The 27,618-nt window shown below is 49.0% G+C and overlaps 1 protein-coding gene across 3 annotated transcripts in view; it reads left to right on the forward strand.

The window, feature by feature from the left end:
- Positions 1–27,618, forward strand: part of TSPAN14 (tetraspanin 14) — a 66,794-nt gene that overhangs the window by 32,252 nt on the left and 6,924 nt on the right. For all 3 annotated transcript variants that reach the window (XM_030797978.1, XM_030797977.1, XM_030797979.1), the window contains 6 exons: positions 869–966; positions 16,662–16,712; positions 19,161–19,307; positions 21,242–21,412; positions 24,030–24,155; positions 25,930–25,974. In XM_030797978.1, the coding sequence (XP_030653838.1) occupies positions 886–966; positions 16,662–16,712; positions 19,161–19,307; positions 21,242–21,412; positions 24,030–24,155; positions 25,930–25,974 (621 nt within the window). In that variant the 5' untranslated portion in view covers positions 869–885. The remainder of the gene's footprint in view (positions 1–868; positions 967–16,661; positions 16,713–19,160; positions 19,308–21,241; positions 21,413–24,029; positions 24,156–25,929; positions 25,975–27,618) is intronic.

Consider the following 27,618-nt stretch of genomic DNA (forward strand, 5'->3'; position numbering starts at 1 on the left):
TCAGAAATAGCACCCTCCTGCGGTAGGATCTCTGAGGTTGCTTTGAGGGTTAGACACAGATAAAAAACAGTGGCCCCACCCTTCACTCTGTAGTTCACAGGGTCTTCCCACATAGGCTGTGTAGTCCAAGCTTCATTACAGCCCTGGAGGACAAAGCTTATGGCTATAGTCTGGGATAAGGTGGAGTAGGGGGTGGGTGACAGGGGAGGGAGGAAGCAGGGGGATGGCTGCTGGCTGCAGTGGCCTTCCTCACCTCTGAGGGCTGAGCTTCAGAGGTTTTCAGAAAACGTTGCATGAATGAGTATGGAGCCCTCATCTTGGCTTTTCTTCACTGGGCACAGTTGGATCATGTCCAGACCTGCCTGCACGTTCATGTCCCAAACGTGGCTCTTTGTGGTCAAGCCCGTTTCTTCTGTTGGCTCTGGTGGGTGGAAAGAACTGTGAAGTCCCCTGTCCTTGGTTCCAATCCTGGGCTGTCATTGCTCTCTTGTCCTTGGGCAAGTCATGTGACCTTTCTGAATGGTTTCCTCAACCATGAAGTGGAAAAAAATCAATTCCCAATCGAGAGGTGATGAGATCAATATTTGGGAAGGCTCCAAGCAGAATTTCTGGTACTTAGAAGACACTTAAAAAGCATCTTTCTTCCTTTCAAAAATCTCCCTTATCCTTTCGTTTGTTTTTGGAGAGCTGATTTAACCTGAGTTTTGCATTACCTATACCTGGCCTTGGTATCAGGCCTGTTCTTGGACCGGTAAAGGGTCATGAGAGAAAATGATCAGGAGCTTTCTAGAATCCGCATATGAGCAGGTTTGGGGGAGAGGTTTTAACGCTGAGCCTACCATCTCACTAGTCACACATCTCTCCGCAGATTCGGCTTCTCAGAAGATGCACTATTATAGATACTCTAACGCCAAGGTCAGCTGCTGGTACAAGTACCTCCTTTTCAGCTACAACATCATCTTCTGGGTAAGTGGATGAGAGCGGCCACATTCCCTTGTTTAGTCCTTCATTCAGTAAATTATGGTTTTCCACACACTCTTGATTTGCCAGACACTATGTAAGGCTCTGGGATAAGGTGGTGGGCAGGGTCAGTGACCCCTACCCTCACAGAAGCAGTTGCAACTGTGGAGATGGGGGAAGGCCAAAGGCCGAGGTGATTGAAAGCCAGAGTCAGGCCAACCCAGCCTTGGGGGTTCAGGAAGCCTTGGGGCTCTGGCCCAGATGCCTGTCTGTCTCCCCTACCTGCCTCCTGTTCCGATCCTGGGAGTGCCCCAATGAGACATCAGCAGCAAGGTACTTTGTGTGCATCTGCCTACGGGCCAGGCCCTGCTTTAGGTTCTGGGAGGTGATAACAGACAAGGGCAATAAAGTCCTATCTTTGTAGTGCTTATGTGTAACCAAGAGCCATGTTAGCCTCCTGAGCAACAGGACAGTGAGGGAGAAGCTCCTTGGCTAGGGTGGCCAGGGAAAGGCGTTCTGTGGAGGTGACTTGCGGGCTGAGAACTTGAGTACTAATGAAGAGGTGGCCAAGCAGGGGTCTGGGGTAGAATGCTGCAGACAGACAGAATGGCAGCTGCAAAGGGCCTGAGGCAGGAATGAGCTTTGTGTCTGCAAAGGACAAACAGAAGGCCATGTGGCTGGAGCTGAGTAAGTGGGAGAAGGGACACAGGTGGGGACAGAGGCATGCAGGAGCCAGGTCACAAAGGATCGTATGGGTCTCAATAAATAGTTGGAATTATTTTCTACTGCTTTAAATAATTATTGGAAGGCTTGTAAGTTGGGTAGTGTGATCTGATTTTGGAGTGACTGCAGAGTGAGGGGATGGATGGTGGTACCAGGTGCTGAGATGGGATTTGGGGTAGAAGGGGTACATTTAAGTTATCTCATAGCCAGCCTCAGGGAGATACTATTTCCTTTGTTGTTGACTGTCCTGGAGATGGAAGTCTTGGCCAGCCACCATCAGAGGAAGGGCTGGACCAGATGAGAGCATGGAAGATGGGTGTGTTGACTGAGAAGAGGAGAGGTCTGAATATTGAGCCCTAGGATGCTGGGGGTTGGGTCGAGGAAGAAAACCCACTCCCAAGTTGGCTGAGAGCGAGTGGCCCGTGGTAAAGGGAAGACAAGGAGATTGTGTGTTGTAGAAGCCTTTAAAGTAGAAAGGCACAGTCAGCTATGGTGCAGGGAGGTGAAGAAGGATGAGTAATGGCTTAGACAAAGTGGAGGTTGTTGATGATGTTGACAGGACCACTGTGAACTCTGGGTAGGGGATCGGGGTGGGTGGATAGAAACCCAGCTGGAGTTGGCTGAGGAGCCAATGGGAAGTAAAGAAGTGAAGGGGATGACTCTTGACAGTTCTTCCAAGGATGCTTGCCTTAAAGAGGAGAAGAAAAACTTGAACACTGGCTAGAGATGGTCAAGGGGTTAAGGGAGATATAGCATGTGTTTATTGCCAGTGGGATTGGTCCAGGGAGAGGCAGACATTGATTCTGTGCAGGAGGGCCTGGGGACATGATCATGCACAGAGGCTTTGAAAACCATTAAACATAGTTTATGAATATCTGTGTGGGGGCAGGTGGAGAAAGAAGGACAGAATGAGTGACCATGATGTCACATTTTGCTTCTACTGCAGATTTGGCATCTCATATGGGGATTGGAACTCTTGAAAACAAGGCAGACTTACTAAGCCTTCTCAGCCTTGTAAGCTTGATTTTACAGCCTCATCTCCTGGTGATTTATCTTAGTATGTTTGGAGATTTTCTGTCCTAGAGAAATAAGGTAGAATTCAATGGCTTGGTCTTTTAGCCCACATCTTTTCCTGTGGTCTGATAACTTTGCACCAACAACTGCATCATTGTCCCTGGAGTAGGGCATTGCTGGATATTTGATGTGGTACCTCTGGGTCCCTCTTAATGCGGGAGTCCGTGCTCCATCCTTATGATGTATGGCTTCTCAGAGCAGCATTGTTCCCTGTCTGGAGAGCCCTTTGGCCTTACCTGGTGTTTCCCTCCACCATCCTGCACCCCCAGGCAAATATATGGTGGAGGGTCGCTGGGCTAGGCAGGCAGTCTGACACTTGGGCACTTGGACACCCCGTTGCTCCTCTCTGTGGGTATGCTGCTTGGCCTTCTGCCTTAACCTCCGACTCTCATCTTGATTTCTGCAGCTAGAGCAACACTCTCCCACTACTGCTGTGGCTGAGGGCCCTGGTATTTTCATTTCTTCAGAGGGTTTCAGGAGAGAGTTTTTGACATCAGGGAGCTCTACTAACTTGCCCAGTAACACGTTTGCAGCTCTATATTCCAGTAGTGGAGTGCATGAATCCAGCATGGTAGCAAGTCTGCTTGGTGATTGAAGGGTGCTGCAGTGTTTTTGGGCTTTTGCAGATTTGGCAATGTATGTGTTGAAAGTTAATCATTTTTCAGTTAGTGTGCATTGGGGCAGAACAGGAAGGAACAAACAGGAACAGTCAGGAAGACCAAGCATGAGAGAGCTTGGTTGGGAAATAAGAGTGGGAGGCCAAGTGCCTTGCTTAGGGGGAAGCTGCTGGACCCTCTTCACTGGATTCCTGGTAGTGATGTGCAGTCTTCATTTGCACTGGAGCTGGCAATGTGGGGTGAGGCCTGAGACGGGCACACAGACCTCTGGGAAGCTCACGGTGTAGCAGGAGGGTGCCAGGCTGGCTCTGGGCACCCAGGGCCTCCCTAAGCTGAGTGACCTAGCTAAGTCTCAGTGTTTTCCTTGTGACGTAGCAGTCTCAGCTGCCTAGTGTCCGCCTCAGGTTGCTGAAAATGTATAAAGTGGAATGCCTAGGCCCTTACCTCTCCAGATAAGTTTTCTTTTTTTAAAAAATGGAGAAAATATAAAAGTGGGATGATAAAATGAACTCCATGTTCCCACCATCTAGCTTATTTGATTTGTATCCCCCTGCTCAACCCTTTGGATTATTTTGAAGCAAAGCCCAGGTAGATGATTTTGCAGTGTTTTTATTTGTATTTTGTTTAATGAATTAACAGTGAGCAGTGGTGCAGAAGGATTGCATGTGCTGATGGTGGACACTGGGCTCAGCAGGCAAGTTTGAATGTGCAGAAGGCAACTTGTTGCTTCTGTGACCAATCCTAGGTGTTGGGACAAATAGGAGGTTTTATTTAGTAGTTTGCCCTCACTTAGAATTATTTTCACAGGCCGGGCGCTGTGGCTCACACCTGTAATCCCAGCACTTTGGGAGGCCGAGGTGGGCAGATCACGAGGTCAGGAGATCGAGACCATCCTGGCTAACATGGTGAAACCCCGTTTCTACTAAAAATACAAAAAATTAGCCAGGCGTGGTGGCGGGCACCTGTAGCCCCAGCTACTCGGGAGGCTGAGGCAGGAGAATGGCATGAACCCAGGAGGCGGAGCTTGCAATGAGCCAAGATCACGCCACTGCACTCCAGCCTGGGTGACAGAGCGAGACTCTGTCTCAAAAAAAAAAAAAAAAAAGAATTATTTTCACAATAGCATTCTTTATAGATAACTACCCTTTGGTCGCTAATAGATTTTTTTAAGCTCTCTTTCTGACTTCGGGACCAAGGTTTTCCAGGGATTGTTAAAACCTGCTTGGGATAAGAAATGTGGATGCCACTGATATTTGCATGTCTGTTCTGCACCTCTTGGTTTACAGAGTGAGAATGGAATGGGCTTCATGAGGTTCTTATCACAAGGATAAGAAAATGTGCTTCCATGCCATATAGCTTTTTGAGAGCGCTAGTGTTTTTTACTTACTAAAAAAATCATTCTTTGGTTGTGCTAGACCTGTTTTTAGTGCAAAAATCTCACTTTGACTTAGGAAATGCAAATCAAAACCACAATGAGATACCACTTCACACCCATTGGGATGGCTATTATTTTAAAAAATGGAAAATAGCAGATGTTGATGAGGATGTGGAGAAATTGAAACCTTTGTGCACTGTTAGTGAAAATGTAAAATGGTGCAATTGCTATGGTAAACAGTATGGTAGTGCCACAAAAGTTAAAAATAGAATTACCATATGATCCAACAATTCCACTTCTGGGTATAACCAATAGAGCTGAAAGCAGGATCTCGAAGAGATATTTGTACACCTACGTGCACATTCATAGCAACATTATTTACAGTTGCCAAAAGGTAGAAACAGCGAAAGTGTCCATTGATGATTGAGTGGATAAACAAAATGTGATATACAGATGTGAAAGAGCTTAAAAAGGAAGGCGATTCTGTCCCATGCTACAGCATGGGTAAACCTTGAGGACATTATGCTGAGTGAGATAAGCTAGATGCAAAAAGACAAATACTGTATGATTCCACTTATATGAGGTGCCCACAGTAGTCAGAATCATAGAGACAGGAAGTAGAATGTTGGTTGCTAGGAGCCTGGGAAGGGAAGATTGGGGAGTTGTTGGTTAGTGGGTACAGAAGATCTCACTTTGACATGCAAAGGAAGGGAAGCTGGGAGAGATGTACACTGGAGGAGTGGCATCTGGCTCGTCTTTGTTCATTTATACCCCCCACCAGTTCCACAAAGCACTTGGGCTTTTCTAAGTTTGCCGAGTGAATCCTCTAGAGGGATGATTCAGATAATGTCTGCAACTCCAGGGTTGGTTTCCAACACAAGCATTGGCTTTAATCTGCATGCAGAGGTTGGATGAAGTCCTTGCCTGGATCTGCTTCAGAGATGGATTAAAAGTGAAGAACTGAGACCCTTTCTGAATAGACTGTAGGCATGTTTTACACAGGAGAGTCCTTTGCTTGTCTTTAGTTAAAAAAAATTTTTTTTAATGACATTCTGCCATTGGCTTTCTCAGTGACTTGGGTCTATTTTAGCCTACCCTTGTAAAATGTGTGAATTCGCCTCCGTGCAGCCTGTTTCTGAGTGAGATGAGAGCCATGGACATCTGTGCTCTGTGACCAGCATGGCTTGAGGCCTCTTCCTTCAAAGTCACAGATGCCTCCTTTGAGTAGGGTGAACATGTAATCTGTGGTTCAACTTTTGAGAGTGAGAATTTTGAGAGAGTCTTGAGAATTTTGCCAGAACAACAGGTGTACCCCAGGCCTGTCCTGCGCAAACCTGGGCATGTGGCCACCCTGCACAAGAAAGGGAAGACAAGCCCAAGGTGGAAAGATCAGCTCTCTTCCCTTACCCCTGTGTAGGGCATCTTTGCAGGTGGGGTCTTATTCTCTTCCTCCGACTTCTATTACGCTCGTCTTCATAGAGGACTTGCCACCTCCCAGGATAGTCTGCTGTTTCTGGGCTCTTCTGACTGATGGAGAATTGCCCTCATTCAAGCTGAACTCTGCGCCTTTGGTATCAGACCCCAAGGCCTGATCCCTAGATCTTCAGGCAAATGATTTCTTCACTTCCATCTCAGTAATGCAGTCAAAAGGGAAAAGTCTAGTGTTTTAATAATGTATATAGTGTATTTTTGTTTTCACTGCTGGGAAGATGTCCCTTTTTCTCTTCGTAGTATTTAATCAACTTTTGTAATTTCATGGAAATTCATAAAGGCTAAACAAGGCATCCCAGGTTTACTGCATTTCCTCTTCCATGCCCCAGCGTCCTGTCTGCAGGCACACAGTTTCATATCCTGTGAGTAGTATCCTTGCAGTCTTGAGATACGCATTTTCACATCAGCATCTACTAATATAGAACATCTACTAATATAGAATATTCCAGGTTGCAACATTATCTTTCCAATTGTATTTTTAGAAATTCCTATATTGGACATTTAGGTTGTTTCCAATTTTTTTGCTCTCCTAGATAAGGATGCAGTGATTAGTTTATGTAATACACATTCTTCTCTTTAGGGAAGGGAGGGAAATTATTCGCTGAGATAGATTCCCAGGAGAGATTAATTGGGTCACAAGGTATGTACCTTGTTTTGACCTGCCTGAACATACAGTCAAAATCACATCCCCAGAACGACTGCCCCAATTCATAAGAAATTGACTGTCTTTTGGCACTGTGTGTGTGTGTGTGTGTGTGTGTGTGTGTGTGTGTGTGTGCGTGTGTATTTCGTCATTTAGGCTTGCCAAGGCAGTGGGCAGGGATTGCTTAATGAGAAACTCCACTAGAACTTAAGGAGTGGTCTGTGGTGCTGATGCCTGCATGGCCTCAGCCCCTGATTTCCCCAACTTAGGCAAGTGTGAGGCTGGGACCACCAGTTGGGATTACTGAGGAAGGGATGTTCAAGGTGCTCTGAGATTATTGCCTAGCACACAGGACTGTTAAATGCTTGCACGTACTTTCAAGTCTTAAGTAGCTTGATGTACTTGTATAGCTCTGCCTTCTTGACTGGTAAATAATCAGCATGGCATAGTCTACAGGAGTGATTTTTCTTGTTTGTACTTGTTTTCTTTAATGGAAATCCTTTTTATAATGATCACTTCTATTGATGTCTGATTTAGATAGAATAACATTCATTTTAACTGTACAGTTCAGTGACAGCTGTACATGCCACATGATCACCACCATCACAATGAAGATATAAAACATTCCCATCACCAGAAACTTTCCTTGTGCCCCTACAGTCATGCCCACCCCACCCTACCCCTTCCCTGGGTGATGGTTGTTCTGCCTCCTGTTGCTATAAATTAAACTCTTTGGTATCTGACTTTTTTTAGTTAGGTGGTAGTGTCTCTGTTGTTTTTCTGTTTTTAATCACTTTTTAAAAATCTTTTGAAATTATTTTTTATTTTTTAATTGTACAATATACGTAACAGACAATTTGTCACTGAAACCATTTTAAGTATATAGTTCATTGGCATTAAGTACATTCACATTCACCTTGATTGCTGTTCTTATTTTTATTATTTCTTCCTTTCTACTTGGGATTATTTTGCTTTTTCTTAGCTACTTAAACTGGAAGATTAGATCACTGATTTTTAGATCTTTTTTTCCTAATATAAGTATTTGAAGCTGTACATTTTCTGCATCCCACACATTTTGATATGTTTTCACTTGATTTGGTAAAAATACTTTGCATATGCATACTCTATGAACTGTGTCTCCTCCCACCTCCAGGCTGACTTCAAGAGTTTCTCCTTTTATTCTGGATTATAGCAATTTTATACATGCTGGTATAGTTGTCTTTGTGTTTATTCTGTTTGGGGTTCATTGGGCCTTTGAGATTTGTGGGTTTATAGTTTTCATCAGATTTGGAATATTTTAGCCATTATATTTTCAAATGCGTGCCCTTTTTCTCCCCTTCCTGTCCCATTTCCCTAGGACATTGTTTATTTAGGTCACAGAGGCTCGGTTTAGTTTTTTATTTTGTTGAGTGTTTTACCCTTCTCCTTTAGTTTCCATGGCTTTGTCTTCAGCTTTACTGATCTTTTCTTCCATAGTGTCTCATTGGCTGTTAAACCCATCTAGTGAAGTCTTCAATTCTAATATTGTAGTTTCTATTTCTGGTAGTTACATTTAGGTCTTTTTTATGTCTCCAATTTATTTCCTTATCATATTTATATTTTCCTTTAAATTCCTGAACGTATTTGCAATACTTGTTTTGAAGTTGTTGCAATTTCATCTTCTTTGTCATTCTTGTGTCTTCTATTTACTGAATTTTTCCTCTTGTAGCTCACTTCTTTCCTTTTCTTGCCTATCTAGTAACTTTCGATTGGATGTTATAGTTTTTCTACTAAGTATTCTTCCCTAACAGTATTAAGTCTTTTGTGTCTGACATCTTTCATTTAATATCATATGTGAGATTCATTCATGCAGTTGTACGTAGTTGTAGGTCATTTATTCTTGTTGTGTAATATTCTATTGTGGGGATATATCATTTGTGTTATTTACAGTTTTAGGCTATTAAGACCTGTTACAGTGATATAAAAACATACCAGTGTTGGAGACCTGAGTATAGGGTATCCCAGGCTTTGTGTGGCTGAGCAGGATGAAATCCCATCTTTCCTCTCCAGGTCCAGATGGTTTTAGTGTGATAGTTTGTTTTTGTTTTTTTTTTTTGAGACGGAGTCTCGCTCTGTCACCCAGGCTGGAGTGCAGTGGCGCGATCTCGGCTCACTGCAAGCTCTGCCTCCCGGGTTCACGCCATTCTCCTGCCTCAGCCTCTCGGAGTAGCTGGGACTACAGGCGCCCGCCACCACGCCCAGCTAATTTTTTTGTATTTTTAGTAGAGACGGGGTTTCACCATGGTCTTGATCTCCTGACCTCGTGATCTGCCCGCCTCAGCCTCCCAAAGTGCTGGGATTACAAGCGTGAGCCACCGCGCCCGGCCAACCAGTGTGATAGTTTAGAGCTGAGCTTTTCAGACTGTGGCTTGCAGGCCAAACCTGGCCTTCCGCCTGTTTTTACACATACAATTTTATTGGAACACAGCCACACCCATTCATTTATGTATTATCTATGGCTGCTTTCCCATTATAACAGCAGAGTTGAGTAATTGCTACGGGGATCATCCAGCACACAAAGCTGAAAATATTTACTATTTGGCCCTTTACAGAAATGCTGACCACTGCCTTAGTATCTTGATTTTCTACCCACTGTTAATCACTGTGAACTGTGCCAAAGTTAGGTTGGGGGGTTCCCTCTCTCCTGGGGGTACTGCCTGTCACCTCCCTTGAATGGCTGTGCTCCCTCCGCCTTCCTTCCTTTCCAGGGCCTTGACTCAGGTTCCTGGGCGGGGCTCAGTGGGGGTCAACTCTCTTTTATCTGGCAACGCAGAGACAGCTGTGGAAGCTGCCCCTGGAGCCCTCTGCACAGTCCTTCCCCACACTGGGGCCCTCACATGGGTTTGCTGGCTCTGCTGGGAGGGCACATGTGTTGCCTTTTCTCAGAACCACCCTTCCGGCAGGAGGAAAAGCTGGGGTGTGATAGCTATGTGACCCCATGCAAGGCACCTCCTGCTCTGGGCTGTTTCACTTTGTCATAAGGAAGCCGAGCCCTAGCATCCCTTCTGGCTCCCAGACCTTCCGAACTCCCACTGACAGACAAGTGGCTTGGTTCAGACTTTCAACACAGGACAGATAACTGCAGCTCCTCCCTTGGCCCACTGGGCTCTCAGGGCCAGGTTGGGTCTGGGGTCTGCACCCTCTGGTCCTTTTTGGCCTCAAATTCAATTGAATCGTCAGCATTTCAAGTGGCCACAAGTATCTCTGTTGTTTCCTGAATGCCCCAAGCCTGGATTCAGGATTTCTTATTCTGGAGAGTGCCAGGACCCTGGGGTTTCCGTCTGGTGTAATTTATAATGGCAAAACTTAGCCAGTGGGAGGTGCATGGGTCCTTGCTGCTTATTTTGCTGATTGGCAGACTGAGGCCCAGGAGAGGGATGACTTCCTCGAGGCCCTGACTCTGTGAGTTAGGGACAAAGCTGAGACTCAGTCCTGGCTTCCTCCACTCTCTGCTGTTTTCTTTCCATCATTCTTTCCTACCTCACTTGAAAAGCCTCCAGAAGGCCCTATTTCCCTAAGCTCTGCTTCACTGTTGTCTCCAGAAGCCCAGTAAAACAGGTGCCTCTGGAAAGGACTTTGTCTTAGGACAGAGGCTGGTGCTGGAAGTAATTGGGGGTGGGGTACAGAACACCAGTGTCAAGAGAAGGAGACTCATTGTCTTCAGGACAGCAGATGCTTGTGGGATATCCTTGAATGCCCCTCACATCTTTGCTCTGTCTGCCCTGCAGGACAGCATGGCCACCTTGAGACTGGCTCTGTGCCTGGAGTAGGCATGTCATGTAGGATCTTCCTTTAATCTTTACAACCTTCCTGTGACCTAGGAAAGATCATCCCTGTTTTGTAGAGAACATAGGCTCAGAGAAGGTCTCGGACTCACATGAGGCCCTGTCACTAGGTAGCTGCAAAGCAGAGACTGGACCCAGGGCCGGCTTTGTTCAGGGGAAGAGGCTCCATGAATGTCAGCCTGAGTCAGCGCGTGGATTGTGCAAGACCCGGAGGCCAGCAGGGCAGAGCCTGAGAGCATCGCCTGCTGCTGGTGGTTCGCCTTGATCTTGCTGAGGAAAGGCCTCTGGGGCCTGCAGGAGTTGCCAAGTACTTTTATACACGCTTAAATGAAATCTTGCAAGGAGCCAAGGGCATTAAATCATGGGTGAGAGGCTGCCTTTGACCTGCTTGGAGCTGCAGCTTTCTCCTCCAGTTCAGCAGGGCCTGGCCGGGTGTCACTTCCTTTGTGACTTGATTGTGCTTGGGTAAAGTACCACATGCTTGCTCATGTGGTAAGTGGGTTTCTTGTGTCTGGACTCTGGCTGGACCAGCCCAGAGTGCCCCAAGAGGACCTCCTGCCTTTCGCAGGGACATTTGCCTAAGGTGAAAGGTCAATATTTAATCTTCACAGGGACCCACAGAGAGGCCCTGCTGCCTTGTCCACCTGCCCTGGTTGGGACACAGAGTGGTCTCACCACCTGACAGTGTGGGTCATTTGGCTTTAGAGCTGCACAACCCCAAAGCCCCCCTGTGGAATTCCTACATCCCCAGGCCCTTGTGTGAGTGCCCCTGTGTGGAAGGCAGCGGCTCTGTGGGTGGTAAGATAATGTGTTGCCAGGGTCAGAGGCATCCAGGTTTAGTTCTTAAGTCTGCCACCAACTAGCCGTGTGACCTTGGGCAAAGGACCAAATTGCTCTACGTTTGAGCTTTCCCATCTGAAAAATGAGGGTAACTGAGCCAGAGTTATGGGATATGGAGGGATAGCCTTAAGTCCATTAAGTGTTTAATGCAGCGCACAGCTCCCAGGAAAGGGCAGCTATTCACAGTGACCATAGCAGTCTAGGTGCTCGCTGGTCCAGCAGACAGAAGGCTGGCCTCTCCTCAAGCTGGGCCGGAGCTGGGCCCCATTCTTCAGTAGGTAATTCAATTAGGTCATAGGAGGGAGACAAAGAAGGTCACTTGAGGCTGGAGGACACTCAGCTGAACCCTCACTCCCAGAAGATTGGCAGCCAGGGCTCACAGCAGCCAGGGCTCACCTGGCCTGGCCCCATGGACCATCAGCTGCAGAGTTCCAGGGAAGGGTTCCGTGGGGTGAAGCGGGCCAATGACCCGGTTCATTCATGGGACTGTTATGTGAGCTCTCAGGCAGGTCACTTCCCCTGTCTAGTCCTCCCTCAATCTCCTGGTCTCTGAAACCAGGTTTGTTGGTACTCAGAGTTCCTGTCCTGGGCCACTGTTCATTGAACCCATGATCTGACATGTGATCCCCAAGTTCCTGTCTTTCCGATGTGAGTTAACTTTAGTTCTTCCTTTAAAACAGAATGGAAAACAACACAAGGCCTTATTCTTTTTTTTTTTTTTTTTTGAGACGAAGTTTTGCTCTTGCTGCCCAGGCTGGAGTGCAGTGGCGCGATCTTGGCTCACCTCAACCTCCACCTCACAGGTTCAAGTGATTCTCCTGCCTCAGCCTCCTGAGTAGCTGGGATTATAGGCATGCACGACCACGCTCGGCTAATTTTGTGTTTTTAGTAGAGATGGGGGTTTCTCCATGTTGGTGAGGCCAGTCTCAAACTCCTGACCTCAGGTGATCCGCCCGCCTCGGCCTCCCAAAGTGCTGGGATTTCAGGCATGAGCTACCACGCCTGGCCAAGCCCTTATTCTTAGAGCTGAGAGAAGGAGAACTGAACACAGTGGTGGGGAGCTGGCTTCCCCAGCAAACAGAGAGTCAGCCAGGGCTTTCCCTGGGGGCCTTGAGAAGAACAGCAAGTGAGGGAGGGTGTGTGGTCTGTGGGCCATATGCAGAGCAGTAAGCGGCCCTACAGCGGCCCTGCGTTTGGGGAAGGGGCGATTGGAACAGAGGTGAGCAGGAGCGGGCCTACCTTTGCATGGGCACTGTGCCCCTGAGGGTGGGGATATGAATTGCTCTTGAGTTCGAGGGTCTTTTTTGAGAACTTGTGCAGACCAAAATTCCTTTTGTGAAACCAGTCACCTCTTCCTATTGTATCTATTTAGTCACTATTTAGTCACCTAGGAGAACAACTAAAACAGCACCTCAGCACGAATTCACAGAAACCTATTAATATAGATGGAACTGAGGCTGTTTTTTTCTTTTTTTTTTTTTTTTTTTCTTTTTTTTGGGAGACCTGTTCTTACTCTGTCACCACCCAGGCTGGAGTGCAGTGGTGCAATCTCAGCTTACTGCAGCCTTAACCTCCCAAGTTCAAGCATTCCTCCCACCTCAGCCTCCCTGGTAGCTGGGAATACAGGCATTTTTTTTTTTACAGCTAATTGTTTTTAAAAACTTTTTTTTTTTTAGAGATATGGGGGTCTTGCTATGTTGCCCGGGCTGGTCTTGAACTCCTGGGCTCAAGCAATCCTCCTGCCTCAGCCTCCCAAACTGCTGTGAGCCACTGTTCTCAGCCTGAGGCTGGTATTAATGTGGGAAACGATACCCTTAGAAGTCAGACTTAGTAGTCAAAGTGAGAGAAGGCGTGAGCTGTGAAGTGCAGTGTGGAGGAGAGAGGGGAGCTCCAGCAGTGGTTTTGTTGAGTGTCTTTAAGGCAGACTTTTCTCACCTGTCCCATGTGGCACCGCAGGATGAGCGGACTGTCATGGAAAGCTGTTAGGCAGGGGCTGGAAGGTCTGTTGGGAATGCTGGATGGGGCATCGGCCTCTGGGCTTGTTCTGCTCTGACCATAGTCGAATGCCCCTGTATAGAGCTTGACCCATGCACCTGGGCCAGGCTGAGCTTTTCTTGGCCCACATTTGCTCTGAATGCCTTTGGATTGAATCACACCCAGAAGTGTGCCTGGGGGTAGCTAGAAGGACCCAGGCAAGCACTGTCCTGGTCTTGGGTCCTGGGGAGTCACTCATGCCTGCTCTGTGCCTACTGTGGGCCAAGCCCTCCTCGTTGTTGGGCTGCAACTCTGAACAAAACAGATAACATCTCTGGCCTCAGAAGGGCTTAGCTGGGGAGACACAATAGAGATACAGCCCCTGTGGTCTGGGATCAGTGCCGTGAAGAAAATCAACAGAGGAGGTCACACGTGGAAGATGGGGAGCAGTTCCACTCAGGGTGGTAAAAGGAGGCCTTGAACGCAGTGAGGGAGGAGCCAGGAATGGATATGGAGGAAGAGCATTCCAGGCTGAGGGAACAGTGTCCAGGCTCTGAGGCAGGGGTGATTTTGATGACTTCAAGAAACAGAAGAATGTCAGGGTGGCCCAGGGAGTGGCGTTGGAGCAGGGAGGTGGGAAGGAGATGCTGTGGGAGATGTGCGTGAAGCCTGGCTGCAGAGGCCCTTGGGGGCCATGGGAGAGACCGTGCATTTTCTTCTAGGTCTGCGTGGGAAGTCACTGCAGAGTTTCGAGGAGGGGAGTTCCCAGCTCTGTATTTTTGAAGGATCAGTCTCGTTGCTTGGACCAGTGAGGAGCCCCGTGGGATCCAGACCCAAGTGGGTGGAGCTGGGGCAGGTGGGAGCAGAGACTCAAGGAAAGCTGGTCGAATGCACTGTGTATTTGGAGGCAGAACCAGCAGAGGGTCCTCTGGGTTGAGTGTAGGGCAAAAGAGAAAGAAGGCACCAAGCCTGGGGTCTGGGTTTTCTCTCTTACACTTGCTGAGTGGACAGTGGTGCCACTGAATGAGATGGAGAAGAGTTGGGGGGAGCTGGGTTGGGGTTGGGGGACCTAGGCTGCGTAGTGGGGCACAGTAAGAGTGAAATATTGTTAGCTGTCTTAGGAGGACAAGTAAAGTAGACATTAGGGTATTTGACCGGGGGCATGGCCAGGACTGGACATCTGAGTGTGTCGCTCAGCAGTGTTTAGATGGTGTTTAAGCCTTGTGAATTATGAGATCATCGAGAGGGCTCAGGGCAGGGTGAAGGAGCTAGGACTGTGAGTGAGGCCCACCAGCGTCTAGAGGGGTCTGAAGGAGGAAGAGGAGGAGGAGCAGGGAGGAAGGCAGTCAGGGGCATATGCTTGGGGTCCCCCAAGCAGGGTGTGTCAGTGGAGTGGTTGGAGGAGGAGAGAATGACCAGCTGTGACCAATGAGGTCAGATACCATGAGGAAAAGTCTTGGCCTCCAGCTTTGGCAAGAGGGAGGCAGGTCCCTGGGGGCCTTTAATAAGATGGGTGGGGATGGAGCCTGCAGGATTCGGCAGGTGGTGACCAGTCGCCTTCAGGCTTGCTCAGCATGTCAGTGTAAGAACCTGGGGAGGGAAAGGAAGCGGTCATGCATTCCATCAGGAAAACCCTTCCCAGCTAGTCAGTTCAAGGGGAGGACCGAGAAGCGGGAAATGGGTGTGGTGTGGTAGAAAGGGCTAGGGAAGAACCCAGGGAGCTCTGCCCTCTTGGCTTGGTGCTGTAGCCAGTACTTGAGACGGTATCTGGCACTCGGGATGTACTCTGGGAATATTTGTTGAATGAATGAGTGAGGAGTGAATGAATGAACTGAGACTTATGATTCAGCCCTTCTCCCCCCTGCCTGGCATTTTGGTCTTGGCCCTCCCTGGGCCCCAGTGCTCTGCTTTTGTAAAATGGAGGGATTGGTTCTTGGTGGAGGTTCTTTACTTAGTGTTCACAGACCATTGTGGGAGCCAGCAGTGGGAAGCTGTGACCCCTCTAAAATTTCCTACAAAATACTGGGCATGTGTGCATTTTCTGAAAGTGATCTGTGATCCAGAAGAGGTTGGATCACAGACCACTTTCAGGTTCGGTGAGACTTCCTGGGGCTTTCCTTGAGCGCTTTCTTTCCATTCTAGCCCCTGGGGCTAGTTATTGAGTAAAATATGCAGAAGTGGCTCAAGGCTTGAGATTCCTGGTAGTCATAGAGAAGCATGGTCCTGTTATCTATCATGAGATGGTGATAAATGGCAGTGAAATGCCAGTGTGGTGTAAAGTAGTCACAGAAAAACAGGAGGCAGCTTTATTAGCAGAGCCCACGTTGTGTTTTGTTCTATATGGAAAAGCCCTCCCTGGTTCAGGAACCTGTGTGATGTATTTGGGTGGGCCCCTTTCTGTTGTGGTGCACATAGGGTGTGGGTTCCTGCAGGTGGGAAGTTGGGGTTGGGGGTGCTTCTCCTCTGGGGCGAGCTCATTGCTTACAGCAGGCCTATTTTCATTCTCTAGCTAAAAACCCAGCCTTTCCTGAGCATAGATGCACCCCCTGCTCAGTATAGATACAGTGGGGAGGAGGCTCAGCCCTGGCCAGTGAATGGTCTGGGCCGCTGGGTAGCTGCTTATCTGTGCCTGGAGTCTATCTCCAGGGCTGGAGAGCTGGGGTGTGTGGCAGAGATGCTGGGCTGTTTTCACCCCATCCTCACCCTGTGGTGGTGCCTGGTCCTATGCAGCCTCATCCTGCATTGGGAACCTCTGAGGGGACCTGGGTCAGTCCTCCCAAGGGGTGATGTCTTCGTATACACCAGATAGTGACTGAAATGAGTTCAAGGTTGCAGAAAGGGGAAGAAGCGGCACAGCCTGATGTCTGTGACCCATAGTCTCTCCAGGGTGGAGTCTGCTCTGAGATCTTTTCCTCTTCCCTCCCTGGGGCATAGGGTCATCTGAGGTTGAAAGAGTTTGTCCAGATATTCAGGAAGGTAGGTTCAGGTTATCTGTCATCTGCAGGGCCTGAGGGGCCATGTGGGATGTGAGCTAGGAGCATGCCCTACCTGGCAGTGTGGACTTTGCTCTATGAAGCATGTTCACAGTGCTGGTTTCCAACCTAACTTCCTTCTCTGTCTCTTTCCTCTGCCCCGCTTAGTTGGCTGGAGTTGTCTTCCTTGGAGTCGGGCTTTGGGCATGGAGCGAAAAGGTAGGTGTAACTGTCACAGGACACTTCAGCTTCAGCCAAAACCAGATTCGTTGGACTTCATTTTCCTTCCTCCAATCTGTTCCCTGACAACAGGCATTTCTTCTGCAGTGTCAAGGTGTATAGTTGTCAATCTTTACAGACACAGCTCTTGCGTACTCTGCCCACATGATAGTGTTGGCTGCTGGAGGCATGGGCTGGGCTGGTTGGGTTTTGAGCCCTGTGGATGTGGAGAGCTCAGCTTTTGTCTGCAGCTGTGCCCAGAGCAGGCTTGGGGCAATCCAGCTTCCTGACCCTGTCTGTGCCTCTGGGAGCAAGCAGGCAGGACCCTGAACACAGGCATGCTTATTGTTGAAGCCCATAACATTCCAGGATGAGAAAAAGCAGGGAGCGGGGCTGGGTGACGTGCCCCCAGGGTGCCCTGTGGGGCAGGGGTGGGCCTTTAAAAAGCACCTCTGGGCCTCCTTGCCCAGCCTCAAGAGGAGAGGGGAGGAGTGGAGACCTGGCTCCTACTGTCGGGAAGGACATGGGGCAGTTGCAGCTCCAGGAAGGGGATGAGACTGGATATGGGCAGGGTGGGGCTGTGCTGCTGCTTGTTGCCCCGTGGCAGGGGTGCTGGGGAGGCGGTGAGGGCTGAAAAGGGCCAGGGAGGGAAGAGAGGAGGGGAGGGAAGCAGTAAGGTGGAGCAGGCCTGGCCAGAAAGAGCCAGGACTAAAGCTTCCTCTAGCGTCTTGGGCCCAGGCCTTCTTCCTTCAGTGGAACCTCCCTTCGCTTCCAGCAGGAGGAGGCAGGAGAACCTAGGTCTACAGGCTTTCCTGCCATGGTCTTAGGAACTGGATAAGGCCCACCTTCAGGTTTGGGCACCTTCAAAGTGGCCTGTGAACCCCTGAAGGGCAAGAGCTGGGTTACGATGTCCCTTTGCCCCAGTGACCCAGAAGCAGGTTCAATGTGTGCCTCACAGCACCACCGTGTGGCTGCCCCTGGGACTGCAGCCGCCTAACTGGGTGTGGCCCTGAGTGTGGAGCTGGCTACTACAATTCCTTTGAATCTGTCGATGTAAAATAATTAAAAAGGCCAGAACCTAGTTTAGAGAGAGTTTATTCAAGCACACATGTTGAGGACAGGCCTACCCAGGAAGCACAAATTCCAAAGAATGGAAGTCAGCCTTCCTGTTCGAAGTGTAGGAGCTTGGGATCATTTATCTAGCCAAAGCCAGACAGAGGCTTTGTTGCCCAGGCTGGAGCGCAGTGGCTGGATCTTGGCTCACTGCAACCTCCGCCTCCCGGGCTCAAGAGATTCTTGTGCCTCACCCTCCCAAATAGCTGGGATTACAGGCATGTGCCACCATGCCTGGCTAATTTTTGTATTTGTAGGTAGAGATGGGGTTTTGCCATGTTGGCCAGGCAGGTCTTGAACTCCTGGCCTCAAGTGATCTTCCCTCCTCGGCCTCCCAAAGTGCTGGGATTACAGACGTGAGCCGCAATGCCCAGACACCTACGTATGTCTTGATGCTTAGTCACAATGTTCTGATTAGTTGAGGCGGTCTTTTTCTTTCAGGAAAGGTATGTTTAACATTCCACACTGAAGATGTAATTGTCCCTAGGTCTTAGATGGTATCTGATCTGAGTTAGTAAAGAACAATGAAGGAGGCAGTTAAACCATAACAAAGATCAGTGACTGGAAGTGGGGCTGTGGTCTCTCCAGTCCCTTAGTTCAACCATAATCTAAGAAACAGAATTGCAGACATGCTACATGACTCAGTCTGTAGGGCTTAGCTTCCCCCTTGGCGTTTTACAAACCCTATGGAACTGCTCTGCCCATTGTGTGACTGTCTGTGTTTATATTTAAATCGAAATTGAATATAAATTAAAATTCAGTCCTTCTGTCTCACTAGCCACATTTTAAGCGCTCCACGACACCTATGGCCAGACGGTGGGGGTATAGTCTAAAACACCTCCATTGGTGTAGAAACTTCTATGGACAGCACTGCTTTGGCCTGCCCTTGGGCGTGTTTTCTACAAGAGTGTTCATATTGAGGCTGTTTTCATCTCAGGACAGTAGTGTTCTTCATTAATTAGGTGCCAAATTGGGGGACCAACAACGTTAGCCAGCTGGGTGACCAGTTTGACCACGGGCCACAGGGCCCCGTTTCCCTCCAGGCCTGGAATAGTCACCCCACAGGCTGCAGAAGAAGCCTGGTGGCTGCCTAGGAGGAACTCGCAGCGTAGGTGGAGGCCAGGAACACTTTCTGGGACCTGAGGTGGGCAGGGATCTCCTGATCAGAGGGGCCCCTAAGGGCATGGATGGGGCCGGACACTGGCCTGGCTGTCAACAAGAAGACTGAGCCTGGGGAGGCAAGTCCCTGTTTTCAGTACCACCTGCACCCCCCAGGGCAGCATCCTTGACTCCCCTTCTGGGCCATTGCTGCCCTGCTTTCTCTGTCTCTTTCAGGGTGTGCTGTCCGACCTCACCAAAGTGACCCGGATGCATGGAATCGACCCTGTGGTGCTGGTCCTGATGGTGGGCGTGGTGATGTTCACCCTGGGGTTCGCCGGCTGTGTGGGGGCTCTGCGGGAGAATATCTGCCTGCTCAACTTTGTGAGTGGCCACAGAGACAAGAGTGGGATAGGATGGAATGGGGTGCAGGCTCTGCTGGGCAGGATTATATGTTACCTGGTCAGAGCAGGTGGCAGCTCTTAGGAGTCTCCCCCAGGCCCCTGCCTGGGAGCAGGATGCAGCCCTTTGCACTCTACTGTCTAGAGAAGCTGGTTCCTCCCGACAGGAGAATTAGGTCTCCTCTGGCTTTTAGCCCTGGGTGGGAGGAGCCAGCTGCCTATAGGCCAGCTCTACTCCCCTCTCCTTTGCCTTTTATCTTCCTTCAGAGGTTCTGAAAGAATTGTTTGTTTGCTACTGTCCTTTGCCCTTCCTGGCTAAGATCAAAATATGTTGCAAGTAACTTTAAATCATTTCCCTCCTCCAAGGATGTGTGAGTCTGTTGGATGTACAAGTCAGAATCCCAAATTTCCTGGCAGAACTGCAGATTACTAAGAGTTTAGTTTTATATTTAAATACAAATTCATTTTTAGATTTATTCAGTTAAATAACACCTGGTGGGGAAAACACATTATCATATTTTGCAGTATATTGTTTGTTGACTTGATTAGCTCAAGCTTTCTTTTCCCCGGACGTAATTTTAAAAGCAGCTATGGGCTTTTTTTCCTAATTTTTTTCTCTGGGAAAAAAAAAAAGCTATGTTTAGCATCTTGCTTTTATGTGAACAGAGATTACGTTTTGGCAGGCCTTGTGTGCATGCATGTGTTTCCTTTTTCTTTTTCTTTTCTTTTCTTTTTTTTTTTTTTTTTTGAGACCGAGTCTCGCTCTGTCGCCCAGACTGGACTGGAGTGCAGTGGCGTGATCTCGGCTCACTGCAAGCTCTGCCTCCCAGGTTCACACCATTCTCTTGCCTCAGCCTCCCGAGTAACTGGGACTACAGGCGCCTGCTACCATGCCCGGCTAATTTTTTTTTGTATTCTTAGTAGAGACGGGGTTTCACCGTGTTAGCCAGGATGGTCTCGATCTCCTGACCTCGTGATCCTCCCGCCTTGGCCTCCCAAAGTGCTGGGATTACAGGTGTGAGCCACCGCACCCGGCCATGTGTATGCTTTTTCTTACTTTGAAAGATTACTCCAAATTTGCCGGTTGTGGCAAGCTGCTTAGTGTCTTATATGGCCAGTGATAATGTCTGCAAGAGCACAGACTGCAGGCTGGGAGTCTGCCCTGATGGGATGTGGACCTGTGGCTGCACTGGCCCCTTGCAGAATGCCACCACTGCTTGTGGCCAGGGGCAGCTGAGAGCTTCTGGAGGGGTCTTTATGCTGACGATCATGTACTTTCATGCAGAGTTGGTACAGATAACATTGGCACTTCCGGAATTGTAAAGAGCCCTGCAGGGAACTCACATGTCCTGCATGAACTGTGTGACCTCAGGCAAGCTATGTACCTAGTGACATAGCCATAGTTTCCTCATCCCTAAAGTGAGGTAACAGATACGTAGGCACTTGATGGTTTTGTGTCTGTAGTGGGGAGTCATCAGATAGTGTCTTGGGCACAGTGTCTGTCCTAAAGGAGCCGACACCCCAGGATGCCACCCTGGAGGGTCCAGGTGGAACTGCTGGAGTAGGACAGCCATTCATTCCTGTGATAGGGTTTCCTCCTTGTCCAGGGAGGAGGGCTGCTTCATAGCAAATGATTGACACATTGGCTTGGAGCTTTCTCACACTTTTTCACTCATTTGAGTGTTATCAGCAATGCAGTGACATGGGTAGGGATAAATAGCCCCTTTTTACAGATGAAGCGAAGTTGCGCAGTCACCCAGCTTACTAAGTGTGGGGTTATGGGGCCCCGATGTGGGACTCTCAGGTGCAGAGCCCACGCTCTGCTGAGGATGGTGGTTCTGGATCAGGTGGGGTTATGTGTGTGGGGGTGCAGGCTGGTGGGGTGGTGACTCATGCTCCCGTCCCCTTCCCCTGCAGTTCTGTGGCACCATCGTGCTCATCTTCTTCCTGGAGCTGGCTGTGGCGGTGCTGGCCTTCCTGTTCCAGGACTGGGTGAGGGACCGGTTCCGGGAGTTCTTCGAGAGCAACATCAAGTCCTACCGGGACGATATCGACCTGCAGAACCTCATCGACTCCCTTCAGAAAGCTGTAAGCACCACCCCAGCGGGCCCCTGATAGAGCACGCACCTCCCTGTGCTACCCGGAGCTGAGTCTAGCGGGGGCACCAGGCCTTCTCTGTGGGTTTTCTGCCTGCAGCTTGGCAGACAGCAGGGAGGCCGTGGAACAAGCCACCCCACCTCTGGTCTGTTCCACTTTGCTGGCTTGTGGTTGCCTGGTGGGCCAGTCCTTTCCCATTGGGATTGGGCAGGCAAGTCCAGCTGCACCGGAGGCCACCCACCCCCGTGCCTGGCCCTCCTCTTTCGGCCCTAGATCTTTCCAATCCTGTCCAATAGCCACACCAGCTGCAATCCTCCTTAGGCACTGCATACCATGAGGCACAGCTTCTTCCGCCCGGCTCATGACTCACCGTCTGATGCTATTCCTATCCCCTTCCTCCCCGGGACCTTTTCCCCTTCCTCCCTGGGACCTTTTCCCCTTCCTGTTTAAGAAGCCAGGGCTGCCTGGAGGAAGCTTGGTCAGATCTAGTGGAATGTGACCTCCCTGGAATATGTGCCCAGGGGTTTGTCTAAGCAGTCCCAGGCTGTGGCCTTTACTCCATCTGGTCCCCATCCCTCTTATCTGTCTCATGTGTGGCTTCACCTGGAGGCTTGGACCACAGCTGTCACAGCCCCCTGGGGAGGAACCCACTCCTTGGCCATGTCAGCCTGTGCAGTGCAAGGTTCTTGTTTGATCTGTGTGCTGACAGAAAGCCCAGCTTCCTTAAGAACTTTTCATGTGGAACACTTTGGTTTTGAGAAGAAAATAAATCAGAAACCATTAAAAATCTATGATTCACTCTCATTATTAAACAAAACTTGTTCACCTTTGTTTCATGTATTACGGGATCCAGCAAAACCCATTTATGGGACCAAAGACCCTGCCTGTATTGTTATTACTAATGGGTATTAGTCTGTGAAAGTCACCAAATCCCAGCCATGTTTTGATACCTCTCCTTTCTTTTCTGTTCAGTGCCACCGTCCTCTTTTCATTTTCACATAGTCTTGGCTTGCTGGTCTCAGCATGCTAGGTTGTGGTTCATCCCTGCATTGCCTTAAAAACATAGTTTTCTCCATTGACTTCTTTTCTTTTAAAAAGAAGACTTCTGGCCGGGTGCGGTGGCTCATGCCTGTAATCCCAGCACTTTGGGAGGCTGAGGCGGGTGGATCACAAGGTCAGGAGATCGAGACCATCCTGGCTAACACGGTGAAACCCCATCTCTACTAAAAATACAAAAATTAGCCGGGCGTGGTGGTGGGCACCTGTAGTCCCAGCTACTCGGGAGGCTGAGGCAGGAGAATGGTGTGAACCTGGGAGGCAGAGCTGGCAGTGAGCCGAGATCACGCCACTGCAGTCCAGCCTGGTCAACAGAGCGAGACTCCGTCTCAAAAAAAAGATAAAATAAATAAATTAAAAAAAAAAAAAAAACTTCCCAGGGGAGGGATTCAGTAAATTACAGAGCTTCCTTGGAGTGAAGTTTCAGGTAATCACTAAAGCAAGTGAACAGTGGTGGTGTGGGGGAGACAATTTTACCTGAGAAGTAAGCAAAACAAAACAACCAACCAGAAATCACTGTTGTCATTTGTTGTGATTATTGCCATAACTATGTCAGCTGTAAGGGCAAATGCAGAAAAGTTATTCAGGGGAAGAGACACTGTCAACTTCACAATGATGCTTTCAGTGTTTGGATTTTACAAATTTTTTAGTCAAATAAGGATTTTCTTTGTAGCCACACCAGATGATAGGAAGGGGAGGGCAGAGTCCCCAGGTGTGGGGCAGAGCTTTGATTGTGTTACCTTTCACCCTCATCAGACCTCTTTCCTCAGAAGCAGACACTTAGCAGCTGTTTTTTGTAAAGGGGTGAAAAGGGGAATTCGCTTGCAAGTTTCTCAGGGAGGAAGAACACTGCACACTAGGAAGTGTTCTCTTGTGGCAAGTAGAGGACCACACCAAGGTGCCGAGGGGGCTACAAAGGAGAGGAGGCCACTCTCCTATCCTCTGAGGAGACTGGAAGGAGGCATCTCCTTTGAGGAGGCTGGGAAGAAGGGCAAGCTCCCTGCTAAGGAGGGCCAAGGCTGGGTATGTTGTGCCCGGCAATGGGGCCAGATGGCTCCACTGAGCCAGCCATGTGGGTTGGACAGAGGAGGCACCATGGCCTGGAGATACCTTCACTGCTATTTCCTTTTTGTTTTTATTATTTTCTTTAACACATCAAAAGGGCAGGTCCTTTGTCTCTCTCTCTCTCTCTCTCTCTCTCTCTCCTCTTTTTTCTTTCTCTCTTTCCTTTTTTTCTGATTGGGGGTGGGGATCCTGCTGTGTTGCCTAGACTTGTTTCCAACTCCTGGGCTCAAACCATTCTCCCACCTCAACTTCCCGAGTCGCTGAGGTTATAGGCCTGAGCTACTACGCCTGGCTGTTTTCTTCTTACAGGGCCGCCTGGGTTGCCAGCTTAGCATCTCTGCACATGGGAGGTAGGGAGCGGGCCTTGATTTCTCTGCATGGTAGATGCCGGCAGACTTAGCCTGGCATCACTATGAATGATGCCCTATGCTGGGCAGCCATGGCCCTGTCTTGGAGCCCTTAACAATTCTGGCTTTTGTGGTTGCAGAACCAGTGCTGTGGCGCATATGGCCCTGAAGACTGGGACCTCAACGTCTACTTCAATTGCAGTGGTGCCAGCTACAGCCGAGAGAAGTGTGGGGTCCCCTTCTCCTGCTGCGTGCCAGATCCTGCGGTGAGTGGGCTTGTGCTGGGGTGCAGGGAGCCCACCCTTCCTGAAGCCCAGCAGCTTTCCTGACTCCTCCAGTGCTCTGGGATACTTCTCTGTCATGGAGGTCTGAGGAGTGGGTGTGCTGTCTCCACGCCCTCCTCAAGGGTGCCTCAGCTCTGAAATCCGATAGGTATACATTCTAGGAACACTGGTTGCATGATCCACCCTGGCCTTGGTGTTCTGGGTGAGGCAGGAGAAAAACAGTATTATTTCTACCTGGAGGGCTGTCACGCGTGGTAGCTGGCCAAGAGCTGTGAGTGAAATAAGGCCCACTTAGCCCTCTTCACTGTCCTTTTTCTGGAGCAGATTCCTAGAACTCAGCAGTGCACGGGGGCTGTGGGTACACATCATTAACTGGGGAACAGTAATGGAGAATTATTTTTCTTTTTTCTTTCTTTTCTTTTCTGTCTGTCTATCTTTCTTTCTTTCATTTTTGAGACAAGGTCTTGCTGTGTTGCCCAGGCTGGAGTGTAGTGGCATGATCTTGGCTCACTGGAACCTGTCTCCTGGGTTCAGGCGATTCTCCTGCCTCAGCCTCCTGAGTAGCTGGGATTACAGGTGCGCGCCACCACACCCGGCTAATTATTTTCTGTCTTTTTGTTGTTGTTGTTGTTGTTATTTGGTTTTATTTTAGAGACAGTGTCTCACTCTGTCACTCAGGCTGGAGTGCAGTGGTGCGATCTCAGCTCACTGTACAACCACTGCTTCCCTGGGCTCAAGCAATTCTCTGGCCTCAGCCTCCCAAGTAGCTGGGACCACAGGCTTGAGCACCACATCTGGCTAATTTTTGTATTTTTTGTAGAGATGGGGTTTCACCATGTTGCCCAGGCTGGTCTTGAACTCCTGGGCTCAAAGCGATCTGCCCATCTTAGCCTCCCAAAGTGCTGGGATTACAGGTGTGGGCCACTGCGCCTGTCCTGTCCTTTCTTTACCTATTGGCATTCCCAATCCAAGGCCAACGTCCTTGAGTTCCAGAAGCTGGGTTCTTGGGGTGACCTGTGAAGGAGCTCTGAATTTTGCCTCAACTGAGCCTGAGTAGAACTGGGCCAGTTGCCAGCTCTCGGTGCAGTTATGCAAAGCCTGGTCCTGGGTTACGGGCTTTGAGAAGGCAGAGCATCACCACTATTATATGGGCAAGTTCTGCAGCCCAGGAGAGGCTCAGATTTGCTGAAGCTGCACAGCTCTTCTGAGGTCTCCACTGCGACTGTGAAATGTACCAGTCTTGTAAGTGTTGCGTTTAGCACGTATAGTTCTTACCTCCAAGTATAGGTCTTACCTCCTAGCAAACTGTGGCCCCCAGGCCAAATCTGGCCTGCTATTTTTCCATGACCTGTGAGTTAAGAATGCATTCAGATATTTTTAAATGGTTGGAAATAAATCAAAAGAAGAATAATATTTTGTGGTACATGAAAATTATATGAAATTCAAATTTCAGTGTCCATAAAGTTTTCTTGAAATACAGCCATTCCTGTTTGTTTACAGACTGTCAGTGCTGGCTATCATGCAACAAAAGCGGAATTGAGTCTGTGTCTGAAATACTCCCTCTCTAGCCCTTCACAGAGAAAGTTTGCCACCCTGTCCTGGCCTGAAGGATTAGTTGGTGGCGTGATTGAAGGACATGAGCTGTAATGGAATTTGCACAAATGTTTGCTAGTGTTTGGTTGTGACTTTACTAGAGCCTTTCACCACCAGCTTCTTGAGACACCAAAAGCAACTAATTTTTCTGCTTTTTTTGCAGCAAAAAGTTGTGAACACACAGTGTGGATATGATGTCAGGATTCAGGTGAGAACTCCCATGTATACAACTTGAAGAGTTCTTTAGGTTTTATTCCCTATGGTTCAACATTCTGATTTAGCACAAGTGCAAATTGAAGTGGGAAAACTCGGGTCAGTGAAGCTCCTGATGCCACCTAAGCTGAGCATGGGCACAGGGTCACACACACTGCTTCCTGAGCTGGCGGCAGGACTCCTGGGAACAGTAATGGTGATTCTAAGCCTTGCGAGCTGCAGTCCCAACAACTAGGAGTTGCTACATTTAAAGAGGTGGGATGGAAGTTTCGAGGGACAAAGACTGCATTTTTAGGAGGCTCCTTGGCATCCCAGAAGACGTCTCTCGTTAAGGGGACAGCTGCAGGAGTGTATGTGCCTTGGTCTGGCCTCTGTGTGGAGGCAGCGGTGACAAAGAGGGAGGCAGGCCTGGGGCAGGGGCGAGGCTCTGTCTTCCAGGACTTCCTTTAGGCTGTAGGGAGTATGCTCTTGGATGCAAAGAGAAGGAAGAACCTACCCCACTCCAGTCCTTGTTCTAGTGGTCTTTGGTGATATGAATGACTGCTGTTCTAAAAGGGAGGAGTCTCGAGGAATCTACAGAGACCCCTCCTGTTAGCCGTGGATACGAGGGATGTGTCCCTACAGCTTGGGGAACTGTCCTCCTTTAGGGACCTGCATTTCACAGGGAGAAACTGCTGTAAACTGAATGTGTGTCTCTCCAAAATTCATATGTTGGAACTTAAACTCCAATGTGATGGTATTTAAGAGGTGGGGTCTTGGGGAGGGGATTGGGTCATGAGGGCAGAGTCCTTATGAGTGGGGTGAGTGACCTTATGAAAGAGGCCCAGAGAGCTTATTTGTCACTCCACTGTGTGAAGACACAGTGAGAGGGCGCCATCCATGAACCAGAAAGTGGGCCCTCATCTGACATCGAATTTGCCAGTGCCCTGATCTTGAACTTCCCAGCCTCTAGGACTGTGAGAAATAAATTTCTGTTGTTTATAAGCCACCTAATCTATAGTATTTTATTCTAGTTGCCTGAATGGACTAAGATAAGAACCTATATCAACATCAGCTTCCCTAATTAAGATATTTTTTGCCACTTATATTAATTTGCTAAGGCTGCTGTCACAACATACCACAGACAGAAATTTAAGCCACAGCAGACATTCATTTTCTCACAGTTTGGAGGCTAGAAGTCCAAGGTCAAGGTGCTGGCGAGGTGGGTGCCTTCAGAGGGCTGTGATGGAAGGGTCTGTTCCAGGCCTCTCTCCTGGCTGCAGGTGGCTGTCCTCTCCCTGTGTCCTCACGTGGGCTCCCCTCTGTGCATGTCTGTGTGTCCTGATCTCCTCTTAGCAGGATGCTCTTCGTATTGGATTAGGGGGCACCCTGATGGCCTCATTTTAGCATAGTTACCTCTGTAAAGAGCCTGTCTCCAAATACAATCACCTTCTGAGGTCCTGGGGGTTAGGACTTCAGTGTATGGAATTTGAGGACACAATTTAGCCCCTAACACCTCTTAACGTTAGGGGCTAATGCTCCATCATGTTGCCATGGAGGAGGCTGATAGGTGTGAGGGGGCTGGGGCCGATTGCCCTGTGTGGGGTGGGCAGGGCTGGGGTGTGTGCTGGGATGGTTACTGACACCCCACCGGGGTCAG

Source organism: Nomascus leucogenys, chromosome 18 (assembly GCF_006542625.1).
Source record: "Nomascus leucogenys isolate Asia chromosome 18, Asia_NLE_v1, whole genome shotgun sequence".
Taxonomy (NCBI): domain Eukaryota; kingdom Metazoa; phylum Chordata; class Mammalia; order Primates; family Hylobatidae; genus Nomascus; species Nomascus leucogenys.